The sequence below is a fragment of the Nyctibius grandis genome, chromosome Z, assembly GCF_013368605.1.
Source record: "Nyctibius grandis isolate bNycGra1 chromosome Z, bNycGra1.pri, whole genome shotgun sequence".
Lineage (NCBI taxonomy): Eukaryota > Metazoa > Chordata > Aves > Nyctibiiformes > Nyctibiidae > Nyctibius > Nyctibius grandis.
This window is the reverse complement of record NC_090695.1, coordinates 69,763,547-69,791,393: the sequence shown is the minus strand read 5'-3', so window position 1 is coordinate 69,791,393 and position 27,847 is coordinate 69,763,547. Positions and strand designations below refer to the sequence as shown.

Sequence of the window (27,847 nt, the reverse complement as noted above, 5' to 3'; positions counted from 1 at the left end):
GGAGACTTATGCATTAGAATATACTCTTCAGGACATCTGATCTACAGTCAATCATACACAAGTTAAACGTGACTTGTGTACTAGTTAGCTGCTTTGAAGCTACAAAAGATGCAATACAAGAGAAAGCAATTCTGTTGTGTTGCTTTTTTAAGTAGGTGAGATAGTTGGAAACACATCTTATGTTGATATGTGTGGATGCAGAGGAGAGAGGAAATTTGGCATGTTGCATGTGACAGAAAAAGGCAGGCACCCTGCTGGAGAAACCACTTTTGGGCACAGCCTTGATGGAAGCAGAGACTGATGCATGGGCTGCAATACTGGCCAGCATGTCTGATGTGGAACCTGCCTGATCTCCTTCCCCTCTGCCTCCAACAGCCTTCAGAATAATCAGGACTTCACAAAATAACATGTACAACATCAATTTCCACATACTTTGCCTAGAGAACATAACTATGCAACTATGCAGTTCTGTCCTTGAGTATACGGAAACCACTTGGGTGAAGTGAAGGTTATTATCATTTCTTAGGTCAGAGAGATGTACAAAGTTTTAATTTTTATTTTCAGAAAACAAAATATCTTTCAATTAAGCAAAAGAAAATATCAAAGAACAGTAATAATTTCAATGCTTTAATAGATGACACAACCCAATTTGTAATTAGAGCTTTACATCTATTTTAGTAAATTTATTTGAATAAAAAGCAGATGTTCTCAGTATAATTTTCAAATTGCTCTTAGATTTATGTATGGCATGCTGGTATATCATGTACATATGCAAATCTCTTATCCACTTAAACATAATTCCAGCTAAGCATTTAACTGGAAATGGATAAAAGCATGTATTGGATTTCTGCACTACTCTGCAGAGATTCATATGCACAATTTGTGCAAGGTCTACTGCCACAAGCCATGCAGATGTCCTTAACATGGAATTTTTGACAATATTTTACAAAAATCCAGTTCTTTAAGTATGCTGCTAGGGGTGATCATAGCTGAAGAGAGTAGCTACAGCAAGCAAAGAAACATGATGGAAGAGTGCACAAACACTGCTGCAGTTAATGCTCAGGTGGTAGATCTTCAACTCTTAATCTGAATAGCTTCAAAATATTTGGCATATAACCTAATTGTTACAATTAAAAATTCAGTACTCTCCTTTATTTCTGTGTCAATGACCGAATATTAAGAAGATAACTCTTTTTTTTTCTGTAAATAAAGTGCAAAGTACCAGTAAAAGATGTCAATAAAAGGAGGAGACTTGGAAAACTGGATGTCTTGTTACTTCAGGCCACATTTCTGAACTGACCAGAATTTCTAACTGGTACTAGAGATCTTGGTAAATTTCTTTATAGGGATGGTTCCACTATCCTCAGTTCCTATTGGTCAGTTCAGTAATGTGGGAACATTCCAGAATTTGTTTTTTTTAATTCTCCAGTCAATGTCACTTTGGTGTTTGAGTAAAATGATTTACATCTAGCTAAGAGCAACAAACTCTGCATATGTCCAGTCGTGTCAATGTCTTATCATTCATTAATGTTTTCTAAAAATGAAGCTGTCTTTAACACTAATAAAAAGTTAGCTTTTTAAAAAAAAAATTTGAGAAACACAGCAGAACTTGAATATACAGTAATTTAATTTTATGTTAGTTTGCTACAGTTATCTTTAATATAAATTCATTTGCCTCTAAAAACACTGAACTAGAACAAATGCCAAAAGACTCCCTATATGTATGGGAATTTTTAAATTTAGGGTTCCATTAAACTCACTGACCCACTGGTTAGTTGCATTAGCCTTATGACAAGCTCACAAGAAGGACCAAATACTAACGAAAATATAGAAAGTTACACAGAAAGCTCTTCATGTGTCCCCATGCAGATTTCCAAAACAAGACCACAGAAGGCCAATGGATTACTCCTCAGAAGACATTTCTGAAAAAAACCATGATGGGACCTATTATGAATTGCTGGACCCATCTGCTCCTTCTTCTTCACAAGTTACATCCCTACCACAAAATAGAAAACAGTTCATGTCCAAATGCACATGGGTGTTTACACAGCACTCGTGAATTCCCAAGATTAAAAGCCACCATGGTCTTCACCACAAACACTACTGAACACTGTAAAGCAAGCCTTTGAATGCTATTTCAAAAAGCCTTTCCCCTGGTGTTTATCTTGAACAGGACAGGACAGGAGCCAACAGTGTTACGAAAATACTATTGCTTCTTGGATGAAGAGCACTTGGCAGTGTCAACACTACAGCTACCATGAGCCATCCCTGCAAGCCAGGCTGAGTACGTGGCTGGTCACACAGAAGAGTACTTTTTCCTCTTTTTCCTCTTTATCCTTCTCAAGACAAATTATTGCCCAGTTGCAAAGGGTAGAAAGGGTGTTTTGGTTTGGTTTGGTTTGGTTTTGTCTTACTGTTCAAGGCGACAGGACACCAAAGGAGGACAGCTCCACTCGGAACAGGTCCTTCTCCTTTTCATGTGAAGTTTGAAGATTTTTGTCTCCCAGTCCTCTTCCTGAGAACAGGAGGATTATCTGAAACACCAGCAGCTAATGCTAACAGCTGCTATGAAGAAGCCCATAAACATGTACAGTTTTGTACCTATTCTTCTGGTCTTCCTTCAGACCACAGTTTTAGGAGACTAGACGGACAGCTAGGGAGTGCACTGAACAAGGTTTGGTGACAGAAGGACACCAGAGAGTAAAGACTGCTGCTGGGTAAAGTTATGTTAGTAGGAGTTTTACAGCCACAGCTGCTGAATCCAGAGAAAACTAGTTGGTAAAGATGAAGACCACGTTACAAAAAAATGGTCATGAGACAGGGTGTCCATTACAGCCCCAGTCAAGACTTCACATGACATTAAGGCATTCCATAATCACATCTTGCATGTCCTCCACCTGCAGCCCATTTGACATGAGTGAAGTGCAGAACCACCCAACACATTATATGACAAAGTGTAAAACAAACAAAAACCAACAACAAATACATAGGGAGGCAGGCAAAAGAATATATCAACACAGTCAGTTTTCCAGGATATTATAACTGATAATCTTATAAGGAAAAGGTATACTAAGGAATTCCTGCTTGCGTTTCATTAAAAGAGGGCACCAAACACCCAAAGATCTGCTTTGCTACAAAAATCAGAATGAGCCAACTGGACCACCGGCACTAACTGCTCTGAACTACTCCCAGCTCAGGGACACGAGTATCAACGTCGCATCTCCCTAAGGTTCAAGTTCATTTTCTGTGAGCAATTCTAAACTCCCAGGCAAGCTTAAGGCTAACAGAGCTCCCTGCCACCTCAGTGACAGGAGATAGCTGAAGAATTAGCACAAAGAAAGAAAATTGATTCATTGCCTAGGTTTTCTATGTTGTGCTTTTCCCTGCATGAATTACCATAAAAGTAATACACAATTTCTCCTGCATATTGACCTTTTTTTTTCCCTAAAAAAGAGAACAAATACAAGCATCCTCATTATACATTTCCCCAATTATATTGCAAACAGTGCTTTTAACTGCAGATAGCTGCTGTGCCTCTTTTGAACTCAGTGTTCATCTGCCTCTTCGAAAATGTTGACATGCACATTTCCCAAAATGAAGAGTGTTCCAGAGAGCAAGTGTTAAATCTGAAACACAACATCTCTGTGCTTTTCTTCCCGTTCCTGTTGGCACGTTAGAAGCAGAATGGCAAAAGCGGACTATGATGTCAGGGAACACAATTTGACATCATAATCCTTAGCACAGAATTGCAGCCAGAACAGGTGTGGGAATCTGGCCCTTCCTTTTTAGCATTGTCTCAGAAATTGTAAACCACGTGCTCGGGCGACATCTTATGGCGGCTACCTGGAATGCCTGAGCCTGGCAACGTAAGATGGCGCAATAAGCTAGGCGCCCGCCCTCCACCCGCCTCCGGATGCGTGTGTCCGGTGACAGCCTGGCAAGGGGCCAATCCTACGGCGCAGGAACCGGACATGTCCCGCCTTCGGACCTGTGATTGGTGCGAACTGTTGACTGACGGCTCCCAGTCACATGACTCTGCCGAAAAACTCTATAAAAGAGGCTGGATCACTTCAACACGTGGGACCCTCACCGCCATCTTCCAAGCAGGAAGCGGGACGCCGCTGGATCTCAGGGTGGTGAATATTTTCTTTTTCTTTCTCTTTCAACTGTTTTCTCTGTTTCTTTCTTTCTTTTATCTCTCTCTCTTTCTTTTCCTTGAATATTGAGTTGCCTCAGTGTTGGACCTAATAAAGTCAGAGCCAAGTTTGTTGATACCGTGCCTCGGTTGTGCTTTGTCTGAACTCAAGGATCACGAATCTTTAATATTTCGGGTCAGGATTTTTTGGGGGTGCTTTACCTGCAGGCAGGTTAAGCATACCGGGTGTTCGCATTGAACCAGGCACGCCGCACGTGGGCTGCACTGGAATTATTTATATTTTTGGCGGGCCCTGCGCACGGGCTGTCTGCATTGAACCAGGCACGCCGCACGTGGGCTGCACTGGAATTACTAATTAGGCGGGTCTCTCTCTCTCTCTCTCTCTCTCTCGGGGAGCAGGGGACGAGGATTGTCTGCATTTTATTTCTAGATTTGCTCCTTTTTTGACTAATTAGGCGGGTCTCTCTCTCTCTCTCTCTCTCTCTCGGGGGGGGCGGACGGGGGGCGGCTGTCTGCATTTTATTTCTAGATTTGCTTTAGAGGCGGACCTTAAATCCGGAACCCGACAACAGGAAATTCCTTCTTGTCTCACAGTAACAAGCGTTGGTCCTTTTACTAACAACCTCATATACTCAATGCACATGCTGAATCTGGCCTAAACCAGCAAGTTACTGAAATACCACTTTTGAGCAAACAATCTGAAAATTTGACAAAATTTTACATTTCCCTTTCCTCCTCCACTGGAAAAGCAGAGATTGCTGGGTTTTGGCAGCTTTAGATCAGAACAACTGCTGTTTCCTAACCATACCCTGAACAACACTTATGCCAGGAACAGACTCAGAAAACCACTCCCTACTGCCAGAGGGAGAAAAGAAAACACTCAGGATTCATCAGGGAATGGGGAGAAATCTGAAGGTGCAAATGCCTCCTCTATTAAAATGGAAATCTTTTGCAAAATATTCTCAAGAGGAAGTCAATGTTCTTCAATGTCTACAACCATGCATTAGATTCCTCCTCTTAAGTACGGTATTCCCAAATTTTGTTACTATTTCACCCAGGTCTTTATCCTGTGTTGTAATACCTAGGCATCCCTGCCATTCTCTTTTGTGGAATTTAACTTCATTTTCTACAGAACTGAGCCCCAAGCTTCTTCCCTATTTGTTTCAATACACGTATTCTTCCTAACAGTGTGCCTTTTTAGGCCTGGCTAAGTATATATCGATAATATAACACATTTGCCTTCTTCAAAATCGCAGAATCCCATGACTTTTACACCTTGGTTAAGTTCACCTTGTAGCTGGTGGCAAAAACTACAATCCATTGGTTGCCTCTATCTCCAGCAAGCACTAGCTCAATGATTGTACAGAAAAAAATGAAACCTTTTCTTAATCTTTATCTAATGTCCACCTGTCTTTGAATGCCAAAACCTCCAAATATTTTAATCATTCTCTTGGGTCTCAACCAGTCTTTAAAAGTCTGATTACCTCATTTGGTCTAAGCTGTAATTGATACCAGTGCCTCGGGGTCTGTAAAATATACGCACAAGCTGCACATTTGCGGCAGGTTCCTACCTGCTATCATGCAGCTCATTATCAGACAGACCAAAGTTCACTGAAACTAATAGAAACCTTTAATCTAGATTTTACCTCTCAAACCTGCAAGTGGCTAAGTGCCCTCAGTCTTTGCAATCACAGGTGAGAATTCAGCATGCTCCCTGTGAATTTAAGCTGACAAGGAACTGAATAGAAGTACACGCATACAATGAAGCTTGAAGTGGTAGAAAATTGAAATAAAAAATAGAAATTAAAATGGAGGAGGTCCCACATATAGCTTCAGGAAAATGTTTCTATCTAGACAAGATAACAGCCAGTCATAGAAAACAACCTATTATAAAATGTGATGGGAAATTAACTTAAGAGACTGCTGGATGAGTTCAAAACTACATATGGAAGGTATGCTAGTAAGTACCCTAATTACAAAAAGTAAACTGTTAAAAATAAATCCAAATTTAAATATAATGAAAAGAGTAATTTAACCCTCAAGCTGAAACCTATCACTTTGTCACTAATGCAGAGTAGGCAAGAAGGAACATCGTTTATTTTCGGTGACAAATACAAGATTTTGAAAGTACACATAGAAAAAAATCAGTGTCATTTCCTTAAGTTTGACCAGCTAAAAAGTAGATGACTCTTACAGAAAAAGTGTGTGTCTTTTTCTGACCAATATTTCAAGGATTATTTGAATTCCATAACATCAGTAATTCATTCTGCAAATCAGGCAGTGAAGATCTGGCCTTAGGACATCTGTGTGTGGAAATTCATTAATTACACAAAATAGAAAAACTGCTACCAGAATAAGCATGCAAGAAAACCACACTGTATACAGCTGATCCTCTGAGAAGGAGAGAAAGGACAATGATGTGCCAAGAGAGACTGCCATCAAATGCATCCTCTCTCAGGAATGAAATTCACCCTGTTCTGAGATGTTGGGTATCAATAAAACTTCCCTACCTGTTCTGAACAGCACAGCAAAAGAGCTAAAAAGATGAACACTGGTTTGCCCTAGTTTTGTACAAGCCTTTCATCTTACGAATGAAGCTATCTCCTAGCTTGAAGAACAATGGAAGAATAATGGAAAAGGCAAAGGTGCAGAAGAGAGAAAAAAATTTGTTCCCACTGAGGGCAAATACAGTCATGGACTGGGAACACCAGATCAGATGCAACCAGCAGAAAGCAAAATCACGGAAAAGGGCAAAATGGATGTTGTGGTCTTCAAAACAATACTGGTTTTGTTATTTTCTCTGTTCTTGGGAGGACAGATGTCCGATACATTTATGCTGGTTTGTGACCTGGAAGATTAAGATTCATTTTCCGTTTGCTACTCTGACTGCTTGCTTAATTCTTGATAAGCCAGTTACAGCTAGGCTTACAGGTACTCAGATGTTACAAGAAACAGATATACCTAGAATCTTTATGTGTTTTTTTTTTTTAAGAGTATTTGTCCATTTGGTTTAACAATTTCAAAAGGAATTGAACAGAAATGCTTAGATGCTTTTAAAAACCCACTTTACACTTTTGATTAAATCCTTTAGAAGTGTCTCAAAAATACCTTTGCTAAATGAAGACATAATACCTCCTCATGTCAATGATCCACTGTGAGTACAGATCCATTACTACAGTAACATCCCTTAACAAGGGATTTATAAAACAAGTAGACAGATGACTTCAAGACAGTTTAATAATGGGAAGGCTGAATGCTTTTCCTGCTAAGAGCAATTTATAAAAATTGCACAGGTCAAAATGCCTACCTGGTACCATTCATTGGTATGCTCTATTGAGGGGATTGTACAACTATTTGGTTTTAAGAATGATCTATGGATGTATTTCCTTTTATGCTGGAAAGATTACTCTGCTGCAGCAGTATTTTCCAGTTTCTAACAATAACTCCCATTCTGCTCACAGATGCCATTCTGTCAAGTTTACAGCCCCAATCTACCACAGTGTTTCAGCTGGGCTGCAAAGATCCCAAGTTGGGAACTGCCATTTCCACAGCTTTCCTAGCTTTGGCTTAGATGTTCAGTGTCAGCTGTAAGAGCAAAAGTTAACACAGTCCATCCTAGCTAGGGATCTAGTACGAGGATCTATAAAAATCCAAATTATTGCATGCGTATATAAAGGTCAGCTTTTTAGCTTTCGTACATCACTGTTCCATTGATTTCAACCAAGCTATTACAATTCAGAGAAGCGAAGATCTTCATCTCATTCCTGGCTTTTAAAATAAAGAGCTGAAACACCACCTGAAACATCTTTCAGCAAAACTTAATCATCATTTTTGCAAAAGAATGATAAATAAAGTAGAACAATCTTAACTGGGGCACTTCGATTGGAAGAAAAAATTGGTCATAAAATAATAATCTGCTCCAATTTTAAGAAGTTTATATAAATGCATTATGCTGTGCACTAAACTTAACTACATAATTTAGATTACTTTGGAAGAGAGTGACTCAGTAAGCATTAGATCATTCAGAAAGCAGCATGAAGTGAACATGATGGTCTCACAGTATGTCTTGTTATTGCAGTAAACACCAGTTCTCACATCTTATTTAGTGTGAACAGGCTTACAAATAATACCAAACCATGATTTATGGGAGTTTTTCACAATGGGGTATTTCGTTACCATCCCAGGTAAATATGCCCAAGTTGGCCTGTTCCTTCTGAATAATTGCATTACTGCTGTAACCACATTAACTTTTCTTCACCTCTAGGTACCTTCCACAGAGGTCAATCATCACCACCAGTCCTTTCCTGAGGACAGCTCTTTCGACACTGCATCTTCGTGGATGATCTGTACAGATCCTGCCTCACCACTACCATCCTTCAAAAGAGCCCTTCAGGCTGACTTCTCTTTTTTTTCCAAGTGATCAACAGTTGGTTTTTGTTTGAAAAGTCTGACAGTCTGGAAATACGTCCAAAGTCAGTCACATCCCATTGGCACTATTTGCACACCTCTGAGCACTTGTGTCTGTCTGCTCCAAGATCTTTGCAGTCTTTCTGCTACCTGGCTGTTTCATCCCAAACATCTGCTGCAGACAACCACACAGTGCCACTGGATAAAATCCAAAATATCTCCTGCTGACTCTGAAGTCAGACTGCCAGGCACAGAAGTCGGCAACATCTTTAGCTTCTACCTCTCCTTAGGCCTTACTAACATCTTAGTTTCACCAAGCAAAATCACCTTCATATTATTACTAGTCTGAAACACTCCAAGTGTCCCAACTGGACTGTTTTTTCTTGTCCAACATGTCCCCTCTCTTCTGCACTGGAAGTGATCAGTGCTAGTATATGGACTAGACATTTGATAAATTAATTTCTTAAGTACTTTCCCAGCATCTGATTGCTGGTTTGGTAAACATCTGGTGTGAAATCAGACGGAAGAGATATAAGTGACTGAGAAGTACAGATAATGTACAGAAATACTGTATGTAGCCACTAGAAGCCTTCATCTTCTTGTCTCAAAAATCTTTATACCTTTCTCTTAGCGACAGAATGTGAAATACTTGTACAAAAACTCAAATGTTCAAAAATCACACAAAATATAGAGAAAGAAGGTATATTAGCAACTGCACAAACTACTGGCACCAAACTTTATTCTGATCTCTCTCAATATTAGTGTCATTCTGTGTATGTACGTGCAATCTGAAGAGCAGTGAGAATTGATTTTTGGTTAGATATGTTGTAACCTACACTACCCACTTTCCCAGTAGTCCACACGTCCTTGCAATGAGCCTTGTTTGTATAAATGCTCCTGCATACTGGCCAAAACTGTGATGGGTCACCTTCAGGCAACAACTGCAAATGAAGCACAACTATTTTCATGGGAATACTCTGCAGGGGTCTGTGACTCAAATTCTTGTAACTCTACACACCAGCTAACATGTTCGGCCAATCTATTATCCTTTTAAGTTGAGAGGAAAAGTTATGCACTTTCTTTTGTTTAAGGTTCCAAATAAATTACTGTGACACATTCTGCAAAAAATGAATGAGAGATTACACAAGTGCCAGTGATTTCAAATTACTTTTGGGGCTAAAACGATCAGTGCTGAACTCCACAGGTTTTTGAGACTGGACAGAGCACGCAGTCCACTGTAACAGATGACTTAGGGCATTAAATGTACTGCTGACTGCCATGCAAAATCACTTAGTGCCCTTCAAAGTGCCACTACCTTAAAAAAAAATCAATACAAAATTAATTATAGTAGGGAACTTGTGTGGACTGTCTCCAGTGAACTCTGCTCCTTTCACACATAAGTATTTATTGAGCCATTATAGGTGAAAGATTAGGTGCTGAGCATATGATGCTAGATCATACTCACAGCAACTGCCTCCAGGATTTGTTTAACAGCGTCAGCAGCATCTCGTTCACTGTAGTAACCCTTTTCCACAATCCTACAGAGAAAGCAACACGAGAAATTGTGTTCAGGATTATGCATTAAGGTAAATAAACCATGTAGACAAAAGCTGCTTTTCAAAAATGAGATAGAAAACAATCAAATTTAAACATGAGCAGGACTCCGGAGTGCCCCCTAAAGAATAGAAAACAACCCTTTTGCAATTTAGGTTACCTTTGATTCCCAGTTAAATGAAAAACTGGTGACAAAATATCAACTAGATAAGAAGCTCATAATATATACACATTCAGTTGAAAGGTTCTGGAATTTTTTAAAATTCAGGGAATCTGAATTACTTTCAGATAAAACTAGGCATCCCTTAGAAATTGTGTTTTCACTTTAATATTTTACTTAAGCTTCCCCCCTCACCCCCCGCCTTATTTATTTAGTTAGTTATTAAACAAAAGCACTGTACTATGCACACACAGATCTGAATTATTCAAGGAAAAGGGTTGGTGTAAAAATTCATTAGCTTCAAATTACCCTTCAAGTATAATGGGCTACACAATTTTCTTTTTTTTCCCCCATCAGTAGAAAACTGGAGGCTCTGTAGTCAAAGAAACACGGTTTCATTAAAACTAAAACTATGGGGTTTTTTTTCTTCTTAATGTAAATACCCAGTATGCTATTTTGTATAGATGACATGTAATAGCTTGATTTTGTAAATGTGCTGACCATGTGCAGCTTATGGTGAGTTCAGCAATATTATGAGTTCTGAAGATCCTGCAAATCGGTTTCCTTTCTCCCTTTGCTTTTACATCTGTTCAGTCTTGTAAAAACAAAAATCTTTCTTCTTTAATCATGTTATCTCCCTCGAACCTTACCATGATAAAAACAACAATAAACAAAATACTTTTCTGTGTTAAGGTAATGTTCTGAAGTGGTGTATTTCAACATGTTATATGCTACGCTGCATAGAAAGGGCAGCAAAGGTTAACGGAGATTTCTGGGTTGGCCCCCCAAAGCCCAGCCATGCTACTGCAACTGTTTTAGAAGAGCACCAGCAGTGGCACAGGGTCTGGGGGCTGACTCAGGATTTGCATCGCGTGTTCTCCAAGAACTGCCATTACAGAATGAAACCTTACGTGAATGCAGAGTTCAGTTAAACAGCGTCAGCAGAAGATACAGATTTGCACAATGACATATAAGTTACTAGAAGAAGGATCTATCATTAACACATACTAATGCTCCATTTAAGACACTCAACAGTCTTTTTACTATTGTATTTAACTACACACAGTATTTGTGAACTACAATAGTTCTGCCTCAGAGAGTTACCTTAAAGGGCAGATCTTTGACCTGAAGTTTTGATATTCATTCTTCAAAGCCCAAGAAAACATAGACAGATGCTATCTAGAAATGGAACCTGTGGTGCCTATGAGACATTTTATAAAATGATCTCCTGTAAGCACACAAGCCAGTTTTACAAAACAGTGCCCTAAAAACCCCATGGAGCAGGAGAGCAAGCAGCCTATAATGCCTGAAGTCAAAAGTCGCTGGAAAAGACTTTCTGCCTCAGGGCCCAGCAACAGACTCTGCTTGTGGCAAAAAAAGGGTATACTCCTTTCTCCCCACCTCCCTGTTTTGCAGTATCTTTTTATCACTCCTCAGATAATAATAACACTTACATTAAGCTACCTTCAATGCAACTCCTTACAGCTTTACAAAAGCTGACAGGAAAGGTGCTGACTAATGTACATATGAAAAGCTTTACTACATACTCATTAGAAGATTAAGTGCAATAAGAAACAACGCAAAGATAATAATCCACCAGAAACAGATGTTACAAGCATGGCACTGCGGAAAATAGTCTATACAGGGGTATTCCTAACCAGCTGCAATTACTTTACCCTAACACTCACTGTGTTCACAGATAATTCAGTCTATTCAGGTGGCATCGGTAACAGCGCACAATCCCATATCATGCAGGAGTTCCTCAATTTCACTATAATTTCTTGGCTGCATAATTATTTGGCCTTACTTCTAAAAGGCTTTTACTGGCAGCCTTTCAGCTACCATCCTGTATGCACTGCTTTACCTCCTTTGCATTTTGGTACCTCCAGCCCTTCCCCTGCTTTGGTCATCTGTTTAAACCATCAGGGAGAGCTTTACCTGAACTTACCAACCCAAGCAAAGTTTACTCAGCGAGACATTATGTTAGGCTTTTACCCTCAAGTTTAGGAAAGAGGTTACAAAAAATCATAAATTACACAATAAAATGCAACACTATGCTTGAAAGTAAGATTCCTCCTTAGCTATTTCAGGCTAAATTATCCTCCTCTGGTAGATTACATGGTGAGACCTGAGCCCCAGTGATCCTCTTGCTTGTGTCTTTGTTCCCCCAAAGGTACTGGTTTGGCTTCCTCCTTCTCTTTAATTCAAATGAAGTTATTTAGTGTCAGCCAGCAGGTTCGTGTCTATAGCATCCATAAGCATTTCGAAGAATACAGACCTCACCCCCATCCCTGCTGGTATTTTGGGTGCTAACTCGCTCCTCCGACCACGGCACAAGAGGCATGTTAAAACACTGTCCTTGTTTTACAGGATTCCATGTATTAAAGACATTCACATAATCATTCTGCTAAGCTTACAATCTTTAGCAGGGCATGGGAGATAGTAACAAAATTTCAGACTGGGTCACAAGGCAGTAAAACCAAGAAGTCTGCTGTGCTAGTTTGACTCTCTGCTTTCAAACTGCCATAGATTTTGGAATATATTCCACAGTGCACCACAGGAAAAAGACAGGCATGGCGGGGCTGCTGCTGGGGAAGTGCTGCACATAGGCTGAGCTGCCAGGCGCACGTCAGGTTTTTTTCCACTATTGCTCAGGCACACGTCCCGTGGGAACGGGCCACCCTGCCCATGCCTTGAGTCCAACAGCTGCAGGATGACCTCGTGCACCTGATCTCTTCTGCGTGAGGCAGAAGGTTTTAAGGTTTCAACGGGATTTAAAATTCTCTGACTTTGCAACTTACGTGACTAAGATCAGAGAAATACACAGCAAAACAGTTACAATTCAATTTACATTTCTCCCTTCATCCAATAAATTTCTAATTTTACAGTATGGTAACCCAGTATTTGTTCTAGTCTTTCTTTTTCAAACAGATAAACCTGGGTTAAAAAAAGACATCTCTTAAATGCAGCCAACTTCTTTGTATTTTCCTCCACTAAACAAAATCAAAGACAAGATGAGGTTCTTAGCTTCCTGCCAATGCCTGACAAAGGCAGGAAAGAAAACCACCAATTACTTGACTGCTGTACATGAGAGATCAAAGAGATGCTCAGGACCACCCTACTGACCCCAGCATGTAGAAGACCAGTCCCACCCTGACTTAGACAACTATATGTTGGTAAGGATAGGACACTGCTCTCATTATTTACATTAAATACATGAGAAGCAGCTCACGGACACTGAAGATGAAGCCATTGTGAATTTACATTTTACAGTAAATAAATGTAATGAAGTGTGGGCCCGTATTTCAGGAGAGCAATAAAAACCAACTGTAGAATTATTGTGCAATGCACATGACTTATCCGCTGATGTTACATGTGAATAACATGCACTGGCAAGCCAATTACAGCTTATGTCACATGCAGTTAACTTTCTAGTTTTTCAGAAGTCTAGAATCCAGATTTATTGAGAATACAAACATAATTCTTAATTAATAATAATATAGCAAGTAGAAAACCTAATCTTCTGTAACAGCAATAAATGAAAAAAAGACATACTTCTTGATAAAGATGAAAATTTATTTCTAAAGGCACTCTGCCTTAAAACTAAAACCTGGCTATTAGGTAGTGAGGAAGAGTACTGAAAGAAGATTATCCTGTAGTTTCGGTCCTGTAACAAGGCTGGGGGATGATTTGCTTATCTATTTTTTGCATCCTTCCTGCGATAGTTTACATAAGACAAATGGTAGGTGTGCCAGTTTGCTATATTATAACAACACTCCTACCTGAGACCAATGAAGCTTCTTTACAAGGATTTTTCAATTTCAGCCTGCAGATTAACAATGACTCATTGCCCTTTTTTCCATAATGGAAAGAAAACCTGCAGAAATGTCTTTTTTTGTTATTAGCGAAGTAAAACCAATTGTTTATTCCTAATTTACAGAATTATCTTTAAGAAAAGCACGGATGAAGAAAGATTAAACCTTCGTTGAGAGGACAGAAAGACAGGAACAGCAACAATAAGGAACTAATTAAATACTCTCTTTGATATGCAAATGAAAGAGCCAGGTAGGCCAAAAGAGTGCTGGAGAGAAAAACTGTGAGGAAGACAGTAGGGAATCCAGAAGAAGGGACACAGAAATACTTAAAGTCAAAGAAAAAAAAAAGCTTGGAAAAACACTGAATTTGGTGTTGCAAACATTCAGGAGATTCAAGACAGCACTTCAAAAAAAAAGATGACACTCTAGAGCAAGCAAAAACACGATGCTGATGAAATAAATTATTTATATTCTAATAACATTTGTGTAGAACACTTTTTCATGCTTGTGTGTACACATTTATTGAAATATGCTGATTCAGTTTTTTACACTTGTACATGGCGAGACACACATCTAACAGAGTATGTACTGATGGACACCAAGCTACAGGTCTCCTAAAACATCACTTGATTTAATCTTGTCTTTCCAAGCACACGTGAACATATTTGAGACAAACCCACCTCCTTCTATAAAAAGCAGCAGGGAAGTGCTTCCCAAAGGCCCCTCCTCACTCCTCCTTCCCACTGTTACCGGAGATGGCGATGCTCCCTGAGGACAGCCCCACTCCCTTTGGTGCTGAGATGCACCCCTGCCTGCCTGCAGGGTCTGGCCACCCGGCAGAGCCCACCCCACTGCATCCCCCGACCCACAGCCCACGGCCGCCCCACTGAAGCAATGATAACGCCCTCTCAGCTCCTGCTGAAGCTCAGAGGTGGGAAAGCCTTGTGCTATCAGGTAACGGAGCTATAAAAAAATTAGTACTGAGCAAAACCACCCTTAGCAACACACCGCCCAGCAAGCCAGTGGAAATGGTATAATGTATTTCTTGTGATGCATGCTCTCTTATACACAGCAGCTAGTTGAAATTTGGCTGCTTCTATATGATCGTCAAACACAGGTATGCATTCCAGCGGTTAACAATTTGCAGTAATGCCTGTCAACTTCCATCCAGCCTTTCTAGCATTTCTGTTCCCTCTGAGTACTGCAAGTTTTCTGGCAATACAAATCCTTTAGTTTTGCAGACAGTTTTCAGAGTAGCCTCTCTCCACCACAGAAGTGCAATGGACATCTTCATCAGAGTCCATATCAGCAGATGCATAAATTCTTACCAGCGTTCACCATACTTCTGCAGCCTGGAGTACAATTTGGGAAGACCATGCACTGGATTTTACTCCTTTTGGGACATTCTTAGGACTTTGTACTATGCTTTAATTCACCACATCTGTATGAAGCCACTGAAAGCAGTAGGATATCATAGTAAAGGGAGGGAGGTAGTGCTCTGCAGAAACTTTATTACTGGTAGGAAAAAAACATAAAAGGAAGAGCATAATCCTGCTAAACTAAACACATTTGATCTGAAAATCAATGAGGAAACAGATGGGGAATCCCAACGTGTCATTTTAGAATCAATTCTCAGAACAGTATTAAAATTATATTGATATACAATTTTACAGTTGACTGGAATACATGTATCTGGGCGTTAATGACAAGCATGTTAGGCAACAAGTGGAAACAATCAATCATCTCCTACAGAAACAAATAAGTGAACATTTCATCACGGAAGGAAAGGACTAGGCTTTGGGTTTGATTTCTCAATGAGTAACAAAGCAGAGGGCCAGATCTTTCCAAACCCAGCAAGAGAAACAGCACTTGTACAGCTGCAATGGCAAAAAAGCAATCAAAACCACCCAGCGACCTGCTTTGAACAAGCATAGGATTCATCAATGCCAGAGGATGCTCGTCTGGGATAGTCACTGATGGCACACACCTCTGCATGCAAGACTGCCAATACCTTAAATCCTTGGTCAGCGCTGGCTGCTGCCCCGGCAGTGAGACCTCGCAGCTAAGGCTGAGGAAGGGTTGTACGACCTTCCCCAGGCAGCACAGTCCACAGAGCAACTCCAAGCCTTGCGCTGCAACAACTCCCTAAACTTGTAATAGAGAGCGCTAGGGCATGGAAGAGGCAACACAGAAGAGGAACCCAGTGGTACAAGAAATGGCTACTTTACGAGCTCCCTGACCCCGAAACCAAAGTCTCTTTCTCTTCTGTTTTTTTGGGTTTAGAAATCCAGTGCAATGACTATTCCTGCAATTTTAAATACAAGCTGTTCTCCTGGCTCCTTGTGATCACGAAAATTTGAAATCTTACCCATTTTAACAAACTTACTTTTTCCTCCCCGGTACTCTAAATGGACTAGTTCTCCTATTCTTAGCTTTATTTCTCTGCTTTCCTCCCACGTGGGCCACCCTACCCACCCTCCAGCCTTGCCTGACATCTGAGCAGGTAAAGTCTGTTTCTTGCTTCCCTTACCTCAGATTGGTTAATGCACTTAGTTTTATGTTAATCAATCTAAACAGTTTAAAATTGGCAATATTTAGCCATCATTTAACATTGCTACTATAAATACTACTTCTCCACACTGTGGAGCTGGTTGCATTTCAGTATTAAGTGAATCTGGACACATATCATGTAGCTTGCAGAAGGCCTGCTAAATCTATGTAGCCATCCAAAACAGTAAAATTTGATATTACTTTATCAGTTCCCAACATTATTTCTCGTTCTTTCTTCACGCTATGTCTGTATTTGCTTTTTAGAGAATTCTTTATAAATATTGAAACATCAAAAAAAAGCCATCACTGTTTTTAGGGTCATTTTCATTCTGCCTCTAGCTGGCTTTTACCCAAAACTCTTGTACCACATCTTACCTGTGGGTTGCATCCTGTTATACCATGTACAGTCTCAGGCAATACTCTGGCCTATATAAATACAAGATCTGCTCCAATGCCAGTATGTGCTAACAATTTTTCAAAATATTTGGTTCTGTATAATAAATGTTAATTTATGTAAAATTCTTTGGTTGTCATGGAGATTTTTTCCACACATATTCACTTAATTCTTATGTAAATTCTTATATTTCATTAAAATGACATTAAAAGATTTCTACACAGCAAAGTGAGACTGAAAATTAGCAGAAACAAGAAAAGAAAATGACATCACTTTATCCAACAGCAAAAAGGTTTCCACAAGAAACACTGATGATTCACATGATGAATGAATGATTCACAGATCTATTGGCTCATACCTGTACCAAGGTGATTCCAATTCCTTGTTGCTTTGATGCATTTGTTTAGTTAAAAAGTAAGGTTTCTCTCTAAATATTTATCTATTTTCTGTACTACAGCATTGAAGAGTAAAAAATATTTAAAAAGTAGCTCTGATTCAGTTTGCTGATTCTCCCTTATTTTACAACCATTTTCGTAATTCAGTTCAGACTAGCTGCTACTGTTGCTAATGTCTCAAAGAAGGATAATGGGAAATACAGAACTGGATCTGACTCCAAGTCAAACAAACTAGATGTTTTTCTTCAATACCTTGTTTAGAAATGAAATGCAGCATTGCAGTCATTCAGGAAAACTATTTTCCCTCCATCATTATTAAGTAAGAGGCAGTTTCTGATAAATGTGGCATGCAGGAGAATTTAGAGAAAGACTGCATATTTCTTATATCTCATACTAGGGTTTTTTTTCCCCTGTTTAACTTACTTTCTACTTCCTACTCAGCATTTCTATAGCACCCACAGAACTAGAAAAATCTTGTAGGAAAATCAGGAATTACACCTTAAAAGCCTGGGAAGACTGAATAAGTGGCCACACCTTAAAAAGCAGCTATCACCCAGGTGTCTGCAGTGAAATCAATAAGAACAGTTCAGTGCCCACCATTTTCAAAAAGATAGGTTTATCTTTCAGGAGCTTAATTTCAGCAGATATTTTAAAAAAATAATAGCCTTTGTTTCTAGAGGTTGTGAAACCACAGGGCTCATGAACCAGCAGTTCAAACTTCTCTCTCAGACAAAAGTTTCTGTGTAACTGGCTGCTTGAGGCAGCTTGACAAACTGAATTATTTCAGCATTTCACAGCTCCTGTCTGGTGAGCAACAGGGAGGGGGCAAAGAGGAGGATCACTGGCAGCTTGCAGCGGCCTGGGGAGGGGGAAAGAGCAGCACTGAAGGCACTGATGATGCCACTCTGCCAAGAACTGGTGAGGCTTCCATAGATTCCTTTGTCTAGTTAAGGGCACCACGGTACAAGAAAGATGTGAGAATGTGGAGGAAGTTCAATGGACAGTAATTGAGACATAGAAAACATGACTGGGGACAAAAGACTGCAGGGACTGCAAATACATAGTCTTCCACAGTCCTCCACTGCATGAGAGTTTGCTAGGAAGAAGGAAGTTATCACCTTCTCTCTGCCTGCTGGGGACAAAGCAAACAGATTTTGGCCCAATCTGCAGAAATAAAGCTTTTGCTACTATTGAAGTCAAATCTAATTACCAGGCTGGAGAGCCACTGGATTAGCCTGTGTAAGAAGGTTACACAGGTGTTTAAGAAACAAAACCTGAAACCCTGGGCCCCCAAGGACGGTTGAAGGATACCTCCTAAGCTCACGTGAACAACCTGCCCGCTCCAGCCCTCCATACCAAACCAGCACAGCAGTAGCTGCCACAACGTTTTAAACACATTGCCCTGGAGCTCACTCTGGCACATCGCTTACTTCCCAGTAAGAGTGAAACAAAGGGTCATCAAATTCTGAAACTGGGCACTGCTTGCATAACATATATTCTGCTTATATCCCTCTATGTCACAATTCGCAAGAGTATTCACATTATCACTATTCAGTTCAGTATTACTTCAGGTTCACCTGTTCCAATCCTCCTTTGGTGGCCTTGGTACCTATTACAGTGCATGAATGTGTGATACATTCCTTACTCCAGCAGCTGAAGTTCAACGTTGAACTGAGAAGTCCATTATCTGGAAAGGATTTGCTTTTCAGGCTTTCATCAAAAAATCAACTTAACTATCATTTAGGACAAGCATTTTGGTGCTCTGAATATTTAGGATAATTGTACTTCTTCCTAAAACATTTTGGCTTCCCTTTATACTCTTGTCATAATGTACATAGAAAAAGCAATGAGAAACAAAATGTACAAAGCACTCACATCCTAAGTGATTTTATAATTTCAGCAGAGGTGTTGAATCAAGGCATAGAAGACACATCACCAGCTCTTGGGTCAGTCAGAGACTTCCTGTACACACATATGTAGGCTACAGCTATAAAGGCTGTAAGCATATATACCTCAACTTGTCACCTGCACAGAGCTGTTAAAACCTCTCTGCATTTCAAACAAATATGAAAGCTAGATTTGTTAATAATGGAGGAAATCAGCTCAGGCTTGAGCAGCTTCCTATTTAATTTAACAGGTGTATCTCTCCTAGTTTGTCTGCCATCCAGACCATGTGTATCTATATTACAGCGGTGAGGCTGTGGTAGAAAAACAAGAATACCTATGTCAGAGATGCTCTAAGCACAAAAAGTCTTGGTATTAAGAATACCTAACAAATTAAATAGCTTCACAGGCACTGATGTGTCCTACCTCCAAAAGGCTTGCCCAGTTCCCAGAGCAGGCTAGCAACATACAGGCTGGTCTCAACTAGGACATACCCATGATAACAATTCCTGCAAAGTTATCTCAAGCAATAAGAACAAAAGGCAAAAGGACATTTTAAATGAAAATGTTTTAAGTGAAAAGCCTTCCACAGTGGAGTTAAGAACCAGGCAAGCTTTAATGTCACATCAGTTCACATTCAGAGAGCGTCAGGAAGCCAGTTAGTACTCTAATTGCACCATCATCACTGCTTGAGTCGTTTAGTCATTTATAAAGCTGCAAGTGTGTTCCCTCTGGCGCCTAGTGTTTCATCTAATTCTAAGTGCATATATTCACCATACTGTAAGTAGTATCCTATGCACAAACATTTACAAAAAATCATTTGTATCTCTCATCTTGAAGGGAATATTGTAGTCAGAGGATACTGACTTAGAGTGTCTAATTCTGACCAGTGACAGAAAATAAGGCACTGACCACAAAAAAAAGTGTAAAGGCATCATTACAACTCTGTACAGGAAGGAAATACCAAATTACATTGGAAAGCTACAAATGAGCATTAACGCACACTTCTTTATTCTTAAATTACTGTTTTTTATCATTACTGAGCTGAAATCAAGAGACACTACATGGGCTATTTGGAAATCAAAAAGAACTTCTACCAGAGCTAATTTGTGTGCTGTCTTCTGATTTCAGAGAATAGGTCATAGTTGGTGTAGTCAAGTCAGACCTCTTTTATTTTTTCCCCAGTGCTGAGTGAGGGGTCTGTAACCTGGTCTTGTGAAATAGAGTCCAAAGGACTGCTCTGACCCCTGTTCAGAAGACAGGCTGCCACCACATAATGAGACGAGAGCTCAGAAACCAATAAAAGATGCTACTCTGCCACTAGTTTATAAAAGACCTCCACTTTAGTGACTGATTAATTCACTGACTCTTTTTGATGTCCCTTAGCAATTCTAATTTCCACAAGCAGAAACAAGAAGGTGTGCCTGAAGCCTGTGAAGGCTTCAGGAAATTTTGTCCGTAGGAGGTAATCATTCCTGCATCTCTTAAAAAGGCAAGTGCTTTAGAACAAGTAATTAATATTTTTGTTAATGCATGCTTCATAAAAGAAGATAGTATCAGCTTGAATCTATATTTCAGAGGAAATTATATGAAATCTGAAATGGAAGCAAGTCAAGAGACTGTCAGCTGTAAGTGGTATTTTTAGACAATGTTTGATGCACTTAATAATAAGATGAAGGAAGAAACAGAAGAGTTTGTGGTCAAGATGCCGAAGTACAGATAAGGAGAATGTATGGATTGACATTATCATTGGAAGCTGAAAAAAGAGTCTAACAAAAACTGTTCTTACCAATCTGCAGGTATTCTGACTAAAATGAAGTTAAAGTAGAGTTGATGTTTTTTTGCTGAAATTAGTATTTGGAAAAGTGATGTATTGGTGATTCAGCTGAAAGGTAATAGATACGAATAAAATCTGAATGGAAAAGACCAACTTCAGAAAAGTTAGCCCATAAAGGATAGCTATCAGACTTCACTGTGCTGCGAGACCTATTACTGCCTGTAACAATCATAGAATCATAGAATTGTTTTGGTTAAAGAAGTTAATTGTTAGAAGCAAAGCCAGATCAACAAAGTGACCAAGAACCTGATGAAATACACCATGCGATAGAAAAGAAAGTCAAAATTAACAGTACCAAGAAATTACATTTCAGTAAAGAACGTTGAAGGGACAGAGGGCAAAAGGAAGAGGCAAGAAAAAAATATAACTCAACCAAGCTTAAGAAGAGTCATCAGTACTCTAAAAGGGAAGAACTACAAAGAAAATTTAAGAGGTAATAATCAAAGGGGTTAATACAAAAAAGTGAGGCCATTGACTACTTATCTAATCAAATCTTTGAACAGTCTAAGGTTTGCTGATTATTAATAAAAATGTGTTTAAAAAGCAATTAGTTTGACAAACAATATACCTATATAAATGAGATTATTCTTTTGTTTCCCCAGGAAAACTACATAAATTTTTGTGGTGTCAATTCATTCTACATTCCCTTATGGTCACTGCATTTAAACTCTTTTTTCCTCTGTGACCTTCAATTCATATTAAAATGTTTGATTCCATTTATTTGAGCTCAAATTCAGTCCCATCTATCTGAAAGCACCTAGAAGGTTAATTCCATCAACTCTGCCTCTAGCTTTCTCCTGTTAAATGGAGAAAAGCTGAAATGGAGAGAAGTTTTCTGATTATAAATCTGCCTTTTAAAAGTATCCACATAAGGTTTATTTCTTTATTCTGCATGTACAATTTGTCATCCAAAAACCTAATAAAACCAAACTTCATTGTGTCTTTCCATCACTCAAACTTCTCACGTAAAAGATGTGTCTATGGTCTGAACCATGGCTCTGCAACACTCATTACAAGAATACGAAATGAGAAGGAAGATGCGAAAGAAGGATGAAAATTGACCTTTGCTTCCAGTCCTTATTTCCTATCCAGAAATGCAGTGGAAACACAGTCCTTTAAAGGCTATTCAAATGTTGGAGTGATCACTGTGCCACGCATTTGAACAGCTGGGCTGATTTGGGGTTTTTCAGCTAGTTCCTGCCTCAGTGAGGACCAGTGTGACGGCAGCCAGCCCTCAGTGTCATGGCAGCATGAGAAACACGGCTGTGGGGCACAGCACCACTGGCACACTCAGAGCCATACCAGAGGGTTGTCCCTCAGGACTCCATCACAACACTGCTGGTTTAAATGCACTTCAACCAAGCATGTCTGTTTTAAACACGCAGGAATGAAAGAGGAGGGCCAAGCAAATGCCCAAGTCACGTGTGCCAGCACTGGTCTGGAGATGCGGCATCTGCGAAGAACTAGAATAGTTCTATTCTAGAACCTGCTGCATTTTCTCTCTGTCTTCGTCAGTTCATCCACTGGTGTGTCTTACTTCAAAAGTTCTGTGTCACTGCTCACTTTCTGGGTTGGCAAAAACCATAATGCAAACTGGAAATAAATATTCTAATTTACACAAACTTCTCCAATTTAGTGCAGAGTTATATTTGTTGTGTTTGAGATGGTGGAATATTATATGTCAGAGCATGACCTAAAATATGATTTATGAAGTCTGGGAAACAGATTTCTTTTTAAAAATACAACCAAAACCAACCTGATTTCCTCTGTATTAACTCAGATGTGTAACTGATACTTTTGTTTGAATTTATCTCCTGTTGGGTAACACAACTGAAAAACTGTCATAATGAAAGTTCATTTTAGCAATAACGTGGAAGATTTGACAGAAATATTAAATATGGTGAAGAAAGTGAATAATTCTATTACCCAGAACTTTTATGTTAGAGTGGCATGAAACCAACAGCACATCAACAATGCTAACAGGATTCCAGAAAACTAATCTGATCTTGGGTATTTATAAAATCATCTTCATGATAAGGGGAATGTGTACATGAAAGAACTTACTCATTTGCAGTTCAAATACTATTCAAAAGAAGAATGGACATCTGGGATGGCAGCAAACTAGAGCAATAAAACTGCTGATACAAAAAGTACCGGCATATTATCAGAATTAGCAGCAATAGTGACAGCAATGAAGATGTTTACAGTACGGAGAGCAGATGCGTTTGCCTAACAGATCTAGTCGTATCATTTGCTGACAGCTAATTTGAAAGAGGCATAAGAGTAACTCCTCCAGAGTAGAAAAGTTGCTTTGCTGCCTGTCTATGGATGGTGGTTTACAAAGTCACATAGCTATGCACCAAGCATGTAAGGTCCTCCAAACCCTTGGAGTGGTCTCTGGCCATGTCAGGGTCCTGCTTGCCCACATGCTCTCTGTACTGGGTCTTGTCTCCAGGACAACCATCAGTTGGATCTCAAGACAGATCATCCTGAGTGCCATTACACAGCACGTGCAGGACAATCGGGGCATCGGGGCCAGTCAACATGGATTCATGAAAGGCAGGTCCTGCTTGACCAACCTGGTCTCCTTCTATGACCAAGTGACCCGCTTAGTAGATGAGGGCAGGGCTGTGGATGTAGTCTATCTAGACTTCAGTAAGGCATTCGACACTGTCTCCCACAGCATCCTCCTAGACAAACTGGCTGCCCGGGGCTTGGATGGGTGGACTCTTCGATGGGTTAAAAACTGGCTGGATGGCCGAGCCCAGAGAGTGGTGGTGAATGGGGCAAAGTCCAACTGGCGGCCGGTCACTAGCGGTGTTCCTCAGGGCTCAGTTCTGGGGCCGGTGCTGTTCAAGATCTTTATAGATGATCTAGACATAGGGACTGAGTGCACCCTCAGTAAATTTGCAGATGACACCAAGCTGAGTGGGAGTGTCGATCTGCTGGAGGGTAGGAAGGCCCTACAGAGGGATCTGGACAGGTTAGATAGATGGGCTGAGACCAACGGCATGAGGTTCAACAAGAACAAGTGCCGGGTCTTACACTTTGGCCACAACAACCCCATGCAGTGCTACAGGCTGGGGGAAAAGTGGTTAGAAAGCAGCCCGGCAGAAAGAGACTTTGGGGTGCTGATCGACAGCCGGCTAAACATGAGCCAGCAGTGTGCCCAGGTGGCCAAGAAGGCCAATGGCATCCTGGCCTCTATTAAGAATAGTGTAGCCAGCCGGTCTAGGGAAGTGATCGTCCCTCTCTACTCAGCACTGGTAAGGCTGCACCTTGAGTACTGTGTCCAGTTCTGGGCCCCGCACGTCAAGAAAGATGTTGAGGTGTTGGAGCGAGTCCAGAGGAGGGCGACCAAGCTAGTGAAGGGTCTGGAGGGTCTGACCTATGAGGAACAGCTGAGGGAGCTGGGGTTGTTTAGCCTGGAGAAGAGGAGGCTCAGAGGTGACCTTATTGCAGTCTACAACTACCTGAAGGGAGGTTGTAGTGAAGTGGGAGTTGGCCTCTTCTTCCAGGCAACTAGCGATAGGACAAGAGGACATAGCCTCAAGCTTCGCCAGGGGACGTTCAGGTTGGACATTAGGAAGCATTTCTTCTCAGAAAGGGTCATTAGACATTGGGAGGGGCTGCCCAGGGAGGTGGTGGAGTCACCATCTCTGGAGGTGTTTAAAAAAAGACTGGACATGGCACTTAGTGCCATGGTCTAGTTGACATGGTGGTGTCAGGGCAATGGTTGGACTCGATGATCCCAGAGGTCTCTTCCAACCTGATTGATTCTGTGATTCTGTGAAGACAGAGTCACATCTCTCCCTCCACATCTGACACAGCTTCGCTGTCCAGCAGATTTTCAAGGGTCATTTGCAGAAAGATACATTTACTCTCACTAAAACTCAGAGGGCAACCATTGTACAGCACAATGCAAGTGTTAATCCTTCAGCCCAACTGAAAGAGAGGAAAAGGACAGCTAATGTTTAATTGGAGTGACTAATGCAAAACATCTTGGCTGCATATTTCTATTAAATTATTTTTGGTTTAAGGTTGAAGAGTGAAGTAATACTGCTACTGCTAGCCTAACAGCTGAAAACAGCTTTTTATGTTTTTTGTTTCATTGGTGTTTTTTTTTCCAAATCACAGATCAGAGAGGACTGTATTGCCAAAGTTTCCTGTTCTGTTGTCTATGGAGAAAAGGAGGATGCTGAATTCAGAAGACCTCCATAGTATTAGTGCTCATTCCTAGCACCACAAGGGGGCACCGCAATTCCAGTAAGTGACTAAATGGCTTTGCTTCTCATCAGGCAATGCCCGATAGCTCGTTCTAGTCAACTACTGGATTAAACACAGTTTTTTAGAAAGATCAATCTGAGAGCTTAAATCCCATAATCACTGCTAAATACAGATTAGAGAATGTTGAAAATGTTGTAATATTAAATCCTAGTTCCATCAAATAATGCATTTGCCCATCCTGGATCCCATGGAGTCTTTTATCTTCAGTTCTACCACACAGATGGTTGCTGCTCAGGAACCAACCATCTCACTGGCATATTTGTGGTTTCCCTTTGCAAACTCTTCTCATTAAACACTCCTGTAGAGTACCCAGCCTTCCTGGAAACCACACAGTCTGAAACCACGTGGATATATAAAGGGCTATGTGAAATGTAAGGCATCCTGCACAGGGTCCTCACTAGCTCAGGACTGGGTGCTCGCTGGTTGTTTAACTTGCAGCACATTTCTCCTGATTGCTTTGGCTGAGTATTGAGAGACTATGCACCTTTCTTCTGTTGAACTAAAGATGTTACAAGAGTTTTTGTTGTTATTGTTCATAAATAGTTCATCTCAAGGTTGTAGCTATGACCATGGTACAAAAAAAAAAAGTATGCTTTTGTTTTCTCAAGTCAAAGGAACTTTCACAGAATCACAGAATCAACCAGGTTGGAAGAGACCTCTGGGATCATCGAGTCCAACCATTGCCCTGACACCACCACGTCAACTAGACCATGGCACTAAGTGCCATGTCCAGTCTTCTCTTAAACACATCCAGAGATGGTGACTCCACCACCTCCCTGGGCAGCCCATTCCAATGGCTAATGACCCTTTCTGAGAAGAAATTCTTCCTAATGTCCAACCTGAACCTCCCCTGGCGAAGTTTGAGGTTGTGTCCTCTTGTCCTATCGCTAGTTGCCCAGGAGAAGAGGCCGACTCCCTCTTCACTACAACCTCCCTTCAGGAAGTTGTAGACTGCAATAAGGTCACCTCTGAGCCTCCTCTTCTCCAGGCTAAACAACCCCAGCTCCCTCAGCCGTTTCTCGTAGGTCAGACCCTCCAGACCCTTCACCAGCTTGGTCGCCCTCCTCTGGACTCGCTCCAACACCTCAACATCTTTCTTGACGTGCGGGGCCCAGAACTGGACACAGTACTCAAGGTGCAGCCTTACCAGTGCTGAGTAGAGAGGGACGATCACTTCCCTAGACCAGCTGGCTACACTATTCTTAATAGAGGCCAGGATGCCATTGACCTTCTTGGCCACCTGGGCACACTGCTGGCTCATGTTTAGCCGGCTGTCGATCAGCACCCCCAGGTCTCTTTCCGCCGGGCCGCTTTCTAACCGCTCTTCCCCCAGCCTGTAGTGCTGCATGGGGTTGTTGTGGCCGAAGTGTAAGACCCGGCACTTGTTCTTGTTGAACCTCATGCCGTTGGTGGGGTCATGACGGGCCGAGGCCCGTCTATCTAACCTGTCCAAATCCCTCTGTAGGGCCTTCCTACCCTCTAGCAGATCGACACTCCCACTCAGCTTGGTGTCATCTGCAAATTTACTGAGGGTGCACTCAGTCCCTATGTCTAGATCATCTATAAAGATCTTGAACAGCACCGGCCCCAGAACTGAGCCCTGGGGAACACCGCTAGTGACCGGTCGCCAGTTGGACTTTGCCCCATTCACCACCACTCTCTGGGCTTGGCCATCCAGCCAGTTTTTAACCCATCGAAGAGTCCACCCATCCAAGCCCCAGGCAGCCAGTTTGTCTAGGAGGATGCTGTGGGAGACAGTGTCAAATGCCTCACTGAAGTCTAGATAGACTACATCCACAGCCCTGCCCTCATCTACTAAGCGGGTCACTTGGTCATAGAAGGAGACCAGGTTGGTCAAGCAGGACCTGCCTTTCATGAATCCATGTTGACTGGCCCCGATGCCCCGATTGTCCTGCATGTGCCGTGTAATGGCACTCAGGATGATCTGTTCCATCACCTTGCCTGGCACTGAGGTCAGGCTGACAGGCCTATAGTTCCCTGGATCGTCCTTCCGACCCTTCTTGTAGATGGGCATTACATTTGCTAATTTCCAGTCAGCTGGAACTTCTCCAGTTAACCAGGACTGCCGGTAGATAATCGAGAGTGGTTTGGCAAGTTCATTTGCCAGTTCCTTCATTACTCTGGGGTGAATCCCATCCGGGCCCATAGCCTTGTGGGTGTCCAGCTGGCACAGCAGGTCACTAACCGTCTCCTCCTGGATTACGGGAGGTTCACACAGCCCCCCATCCCTAACTTCAGGCTCTGGGGGCCGAGTCTCCTGAGGACAACCGGTCTTAACATTAAAGACCGAGGCAAAGAAGGCATTGAGCACCTCTGCCTTTTCCTCATCCCCTGACACTACACTACCCTCCTCATTCAGCAAGTGGTGGAGGCTCTCCTTGACCCTC

At 41.1% G+C, this 27,847-nt stretch overlaps 1 protein-coding gene across 1 annotated transcript in view; it reads right to left on the bottom strand.

Moving 5' to 3' along the window:
- Positions 1-27,847, bottom strand: part of CAMK4 (calcium/calmodulin dependent protein kinase IV) — a 171,320-nt gene that overhangs the window by 48,935 nt on the left and 94,538 nt on the right. Inside the window, exon 5 of the mRNA XM_068423710.1 lies at positions 10,029-10,101. Within this exon, the coding sequence (XP_068279811.1) occupies positions 10,029-10,101 (73 nt within the window). The remainder of the gene's footprint in view (positions 1-10,028; positions 10,102-27,847) is intronic.